Source organism: Chaetura pelagica, unplaced genomic scaffold (genome assembly GCF_000747805.2).
Source record: "Chaetura pelagica isolate M959 unplaced genomic scaffold, ChaPel_1.0 scaffold171, whole genome shotgun sequence".
In the NCBI taxonomy this organism is placed as follows: Eukaryota; Metazoa; Chordata; class Aves; order Apodiformes; family Apodidae; genus Chaetura; species Chaetura pelagica.
In genome coordinates this window covers 671,277-678,697 of record NW_009952066.1, presented here as the reverse complement: position 1 = coordinate 678,697, position 7,421 = coordinate 671,277, and the positions used below count along the sequence as shown (strand labels likewise).

Genomic DNA, 7,421 nt, shown 5'->3' with positions numbered 1-7,421 from the left:
ACCCCAGATCACTCAAGGACTGCCAAAGCACGGATCCAAACAATGCTCCTCACCCCTTATCAGAGTAGTCCCTTTGCATTTATATAGACATGCAACCTACAATGAAAAAACATGGAGTTTGCTGGGGGTTTTTTCTTTTCCAGTTTTGACCCAAAGCTAGATATCTTGCAAAGAGGAGCACCCGGGAGGCTTATTGCAGGAAGCCAAGAAGGTGCAATACAGGAGATGGAGCAGGAAGCCTTTGGCAGGTGGTGTTGACACACAGGAGTTACCTTGCCTTCGGAAAGATTAAAAACAAAACAACACAAAAAACCACAAACAACAAACAAACCACAACCCTGTCCGCTGCTTGTGTAGGTGTGTTTTTGTGCTCTCCCTTCGGCCCTGAGAAGTTGCCTGGGTCGTGCCTGGGCGGGGGAGCGGCAGCAGCAGTAGCAGCAGATTATGGTGGCAGCGCAGCAGCAGCAGCAGCGCTGATCCGCGAATGCGTTTCTCATTTAAGATCGTGGCTCGGAAGTGCCACCTGAAGCTCCGGCAGCTGGGCAGGCACCGCTAACGTTTCCAAGGGGAAACCCAGCAGAGGGAAGGAGTTAAGGGAAGGAGGGGCAGCGCTCGGTTTTGTGTGTGCTGGTGGGGAGAGGGGATTGGTTATCATGGCGGATCGGACAGCTCCTCGATGCCAGCTCCGTCTGGAGTGGGTTTACGGGTACAGGGGTCACCAGTGCCGCAACAACCTGTACTACACGGCAGGCAAAGAGGTGGTTTACTTCGTGGCTGGAGTCGGGGTGGTCTATAACACCAGAGAGCACAGCCAGAAATTCTTCCTCGGGCACAACGATGATATTATCAGGTAAGGGGGCTGACTTGTCTGGTGGTGGGGTAGGGTGGGGTTTAAAGGGAAGGGAGGAGAATGTAGGGCTGGCAGAATACCCCCACCTTGCTTCTTGCAGCTCAGCTTGTACCTGCCGTTTTTGAGCAGCTCGGATTTGTCAGAGTGAAAGCTGGGTTTCTAGATACTGTTGATTAATATTTTTGTAGCAAAGCTTAAAAATGTTGCAATGGTAAGAGAGAAGGTAAGTTTTTCTATTGCATTGCACCAAAAGCAATGCACTTTCAGTACAGATACTCACTGAGAAGATCTTAGTGCAACAGTGCTGCAAAATCATGAATCCAGCATCTTGATCTTTCCAGAGCTGGGACCCCAGCTTGCCGGATCTGATGTATCATAGAAGGCAGGTGTAGCTTTTGTTACACTCAGCAAATCCCAGCACAAGAGTGCCATAAATCTGGCACGTAGGTCAAACTGATTTGTTTTACATAACCTGGAAAATTTCACTCAAAATCAAGTTTAGCTATTTGTACTCCAGCCAGAAAAGCCAGTGCTGGTGCAAGATGGCTACAGAAGCACAGGTCTTGCTCTGGCCAATTTTTGTTTTGCCTCTTTCTTTCAAACACTGTGTAAGAAGTGTGTCTAATCGATGTTTTTGTCGTGAAGAAATATTAATTTTACTGCGCCTTGCAAGATAACACACAAAAAAATGTGGTTACAGGGTTCAAGGTAGCTTTTAAAAAAATTCTGTCTGAAATACAGAAATTTACATTAGTAAAAGAGAAAATTAATATTGTCTCTACAACTTTATGACAGAATCTGAACCTAGAATATCCTTATAAAAGGATGTTGCCTGATACTGACACTCCTCTGAGCACAGCTAACTGCTGCCTTCCCTCTTCACCTAATTCAGCATGAATGAAGTGTTCTCTTGGTGATGTGAAACTAGAATAGTCCCAGGTGACTCATGGTGCAGTAGTACTGTGGAAACATCTGCTGAAGTCAGAGTTTTGACACAAAATCACATAATTGTCATGTACTCATTCTGGAGCCTTGTTTACAGAAAGCTGTCCTCTTTTCCCAGTGAGAGCTTTTGGCTGCTGTGTATCCTGGTAGCATTCTTCTCTTTCCCTTTGTAATGCATTAAAGCAGTAGCATTTCATTAAATGTGGTGGATGTGCATAAAAGTTTATTCGGGTTTCTAAGGTTTGTCAGTTCCAAAAGACTGTTTAGATAGATAGTTGGCTGCTCAGATCCTTCAGAGGAGAATAAGTGTTTTAGATGCATCTGCAGTATCATAAAATTGAAGTTTTCCTTGTTGTATGGACATAAATTTTTCCATGGAGTATGAAGTGTAATCCATGTAGAGAGCTGCTTATTTCTGAGCTTATGTTTGAATTCTCATTAAATACTAGAAATATAATTTGTCAATACCCAATTACGTATCTACATATATCCCACCGGTTTTGTGTTGGACAGTGATGTTTTTCTGGGTTTCCTTTTTTTTTTTCTTTTTCTTTTTTTCTTTTTTTCTTCTTTTCTTCTTTTCTTTTTTTTTCTCCTTTTTTTTTCTCTTTTTCTTTTTTTTTTTTTTTTTTTTTAATATATTCCATCAGCTGCAGAAAAATGCCCTGATTATTACACTTGACTAAACCTCCCTCCCAAAGCTAATTGTATTGTACAACAACTTTCGTCCCTTTTTTTTTTTAAAGCCATCTCATATGAGGAGGCTGCTTTGGCAGTGTCACATTTGGAATGTACAATGAGAACAGAAAGAATCTGAATGTCTGGTATTTGTACTTTGCCTGTGCCTGTGCCTCTTCTACTCTTTAAAGAAAACCAACAACCACCTGTTCAAATTAGCAGGTGCTTTGAGGGACTCGCTAGATGTCCAACCATGCTTTGAAAAGATGAGTTTTGTTTCTGATCTGCAAAAAGATCAGAATTCTGTAGGATTTAGCAAAAAAATGAAACATTTGAGCCCAGAAAGCATGAGCAGGATCCAAATGATAGGTGATTTCAGCTTTTAGTGGCCAAGAAAAATTGTTGTCACATAGGGTTGAAGAAAGTAGTGAATCTCCAAAATGCTGCCAGAATATCCTGTTGTTTGCACTTGGTAATGGTTGCCTCCTTTGCCACTGCTGCACTTTGCAGTCTTTATTGATGTAATTTCTCATCACTGTAAGTTCTTTTAAGTAGATGGTTCATTGTGTGGTTATCACTGATATTCCTAATAAATGCAGAAATCCAAACTTTCACATTATGGGCTCTGAAGCTGTCAACCAGTTGAAACAAATCGGATGAATGGACATACCCAGTTTTTCAAGTTTTGTTGGTATTTACTTGTCTGAGACCAGCTCCTAAACAGCAGTGCATACATTTGCAGTCAAACAGATTGCAATTTCTAAAGCAATTTGAAATGTGATTTAAGGAAATAAAATTTGCAGATTTTGGAAAATACTGTGGAAGCATCAAGCCTGGAAGGCCTTGAAGTGGGAAGATCATCTGCTTCTGAGGGTTGCTCTTAACTTTTTCTGTTTTGAAAGGTCTCAGAGAGTACTATTTTGTGGGGGAAAAAAAAATAAAATTCCATTATTTAAAAGCTTGAGAACCTGTGCATTACCTTGAAGTGTTTATGAAAATAATGAAAGTGGATATTTGTCCTTGAAGAAAAGGTCAGATGTTTAAAGGAGTATGTTAATGTGTTTTCAAAATTTTAATTTTCTCGTCTCTTGCTTTGTATCAGATAATGCAGTTGGGCATAATTTAGTTTGGGCTGAAGTAGATCAGATGCTACTGGATTAACAGAGAAATACCATTTTCCCAAGATTTATATTTGAAGATTGGTTCTATTTGTATAAGGAACTAACATGCTGTACTCAGCTAGTGAGATAGATGTTCAGAGTATGAACAAGTGAGCTGGTTTTGTGCAAAGCCACTACCAGGTGCTGTGCTTCCAAGTTCTTCCTCTTAAATTGGTGATGAGATGAAGTCCTGAACTACCTGATTTAACTTGGAAGAGAGCCCTGCTTTGTTGAACAATTGGACTAGGTGACCTCTCTTTCTTACCTAAAATATTCTGTGGTTCTTTTGTTAATTCCAGTTGTAAAATACAGTTCTCCTTTTATGTTATTCAGATAAGGAATAGTTAATACTAATTACAATCTTGCCATTCATCCAGCATCACTGCCTTCAATGGGATCCACACAAGTGTGGGATTTATGTTTAGTATAACCACTTGAAAGACTGGATCATTGGTTTTGACAGTAATTGAACACTTTCAAAAGAACAGAAGGTTTTCTCACTTTTGTACTGTGCATTACTTGTATAGCAGCAAGCAATTAGATCACTCCTCTTCTTTCTCTTGAGGAAGTGTTGAATGGAGGCAGTTCTTTCCTGTAATTTTTCTGCAATTTATTCATGTGAAAGCCAAAAAAGCTTGTCACAGAAAGCAGCAAAAGTAAAAATATAACCAGTTTAGATACTTGTCAATATAATTTAAAATAGAATTTATTTTATTGATTTTTACAGAATTATTTTGTAAACAGAGGTTCCTAACTTTGAGATGGTTTTCCAGTGGTGTAGTAATAAAATTATGTCTCCCTGTTGTTGTATTTTCAAGAACTTCTGCAGTATCAAACAATTTTACTGAATATGTCAGAATTTATTGAGAGAACATCCTTGACTGCATATTGAAGACTTCACCTGCACTTTTTACATACCCCAGTTTCCCATGTTATTTTATATGTTGTAGTGTGATGCATTTGGAAAAGCACATTTTGCATCCCAGTTGCCTTGCAGCAAGTCTCTTGGGAGACAGAGTGCCACAGGAGACCACTCCCTTCCTCAGGTCTCTCTGCAGTATGTGCTGCCTGGGCATGGTACCTGGGAAGCCAGCTTGTTATCTTTGATGCCAAAGCACGTTGTTTATGTAAGACTGCTTACAATGTAACAGCAATGTCGGATTTATCAGAATATTGCTGTAAGTATGCTGGTGTGTGTGTTCCACTGTGCTGACAGATTGAGATTAAAAATGTGCCAGTGGTGATGAGATTTACTGGGCTGCGAGAGTGACCAGAGGCCTGGTTTATTTGTTACTGCGATCATTTCAGGAGACAGGATGCATACAGGAACATGACTGCACATTTTCTTGTCTTTCTGCAGTTGGAAAGAAACAAATATGATGCTTGCAGCAATGTCATATATTGTTGACTGTAGTAATTTTGGAGTAAATAAATTGATGGCAGAGGTATGCAAATCAAACCCTCAGAGTGAAAATAGCTACACTGTGCTTCAATATTTTTATTTTAAAGTATGTTTGACAAAAATATTTCTGCTTATAGGGATGGTATTTATGTAAAGGGATCTAAAATACTTCATGTTTAGGTGCCACCATTCTACCATTTAGATGGTATGTGACAGCACTTGTTTGCTATGGAGTGACGTTCAAGTTACTGTGTTTGTTTCATATCAGAAGTGCTTGGAAGACTGTGCTGATTGTAGCTTCTGCTGAACCTTGACTTTAAACACAGCAGATGCACATGCAGGACTGCCAAAGTGTAGTGATCTCAATATAGTATAATAGCAATGAAGCCACCTGAGATTTTCAACAACAGAAATTCCAGACCTGTTACTTATGCGATTGTAACACAAGTTCCTTTGCAAAGATGAGACGTGACTTTGGAACAGCTAGGGTGAAGCAGAAGCTGGCATCTGTGTATACTAACATCCTTTGGGAACTCTTGTGAGACAGTAGGTTGTTAAAGGACTTTCATATGAAATAAATTATCCTCCCCATAAAAGCTCATCTAATCAGCTTTTTGCTTCTTTTGCTTTCAATCTCAAAAAAACAGGGAAGAATGCCATTTATTTCATGATGTTCTGGTGGCCACTCTTTTTCTCAGCTTGATCTCTGTGCTGCATTTAGATTTTAACTCTTTACTAGAGCATGAGCTGCTATAAGTATTTGTTTCTTAAATATCCATATTAGTGCATCAGACATGTTGGAATATATAGTTACAATATCATATTTAGTATGATTTTTAAAACACAGCATTTGTAGCAACGTGTGTATGAGAAAGACTGTCATCTAACAACAGCATTTAAATAGACCAGTTTGTGTAGATCCCAGTGATGTGTCAGATATGGTAGTAGAAAAATAAAATTTATTGCTTGCCCAGGTACAGCTTACTTGCTTATTTTGACAAATGAAAATATGCTCATTATTAAAAATCACAAGTGGAATTATAAGCATTTAAATGATCAGATTAAATCAATCTCATTTTCAAACTCATTTTCAAAATGGAAAATAAACTAATATTTCCAACAAAATAGGAAGCATTGTATTCATCTGTAGAAAATGTTTGGAACTTTGTTATATTTTTATCTTGTCACAGCTGAAAAAAGGCAAGTGTTTAAGTCTGTATCAGCTAGTATATTACAATTTTTAATTGGATTTCTGTGAAACACCTCATTATCACACAGAACTTAAGAACTTCCATTAAGAACTTAAACTAAGCTTTTTTTTTTTTCTTAACATTTGCTCTGCATTAAGTCTCTGCAACTCTTACTTGTTTTATTTCAATTTTATTTAAGTTGACTGGCAATAATCAGGTAGTGGTCTGTAATAGGTGTTTAACGGGATGAAAACTCATAGAAAGTGCTTTCATATGAGTAACCCTAATTTCAAATTATCTTTCTAGTTAGAAGGGTGGGGGGAGCTTACGCAACAGTTTTGTATTACTGTTTTGTACTATAAAACTTCCTGCAAAAGTATACAAATTTGCACAGAACCTTATAAACTGCAGAAGTTTCTAATCTTGTAGGACAGAAGAGCTCAACCTCCATTAACTATTTTTCCTGTCTCTATTACTGACTGAATGGACATCAGACAAATCTATCTAGGCAACTTCTAGATACTTATTTTCTTCTAAGTCTTGATTAGGTTTTTGCAGGAAGAATCATATCTTTCTTTAAGCACTTAATGGAAAACATAATAATGGGTATTTCAGCACTTCATGTTAAAAATTCATCGTTTTGCCCACGATAACTTGCTCATAACTGGGTATCTGAAGAAAGAATTGTGTCTCATAGGGACTACAAATGTCCTTCCAATATTTTCAGCATGCAAACAGGCAACTGACACTTCTCAGGCGAGGAGGTGCAAGTTGCTGTAGTCCATGCTTCAGGCTTTTCCTCAAGGACACAAGGGCTGCACTTTCTTGGGTGAAAACAGAAGAGAGAGTTTTTGGTTTTGTACTGCAGTGCAGAAGAAAGCTCTTTTGTTATAGTATCTATTTAGGAATAGAAACAGGGTTTTCGTTTTGAGGGAGATTGTTTTTAAAAAATAGTCTTGGCTGAAAAGGAACTGCAGCAGTATTTGCAGCAATATTTCTGATATATCTCTGTAGAAGGAGAAACAAAACTTCTGGAACAGTTTTCAGGTACCATAAATACTGTTAGGAAGTATCCTCAGTGACTTTAGTACTAGGATTGTGCCTAGTATCCATATGCTTTCTATGCCTCCAAGTGTTTGAATGCTTCTTTGCAACAGTAGGCGTGGTTTTAAGGTCTTTTAAAGAGAATTAGGCTT

General features: G+C 38.4%; 1 protein-coding gene across 1 annotated transcript in view; it reads left to right on the top strand.

The window, feature by feature from the left end:
* The first annotated feature begins 653 nt into the window (after positions 1–653).
* Positions 654–7,421, top strand: part of EML6 (echinoderm microtubule associated protein like 6) — a 111,740-nt gene continuing 104,972 nt past the window's right edge. Inside the window, exon 1 of the mRNA XM_010004607.1 lies at positions 654–850. Coding sequence (XP_010002909.1) covers positions 654–850 — 197 coding nt within the window. The remainder of the gene's footprint in view (positions 851–7,421) is intronic.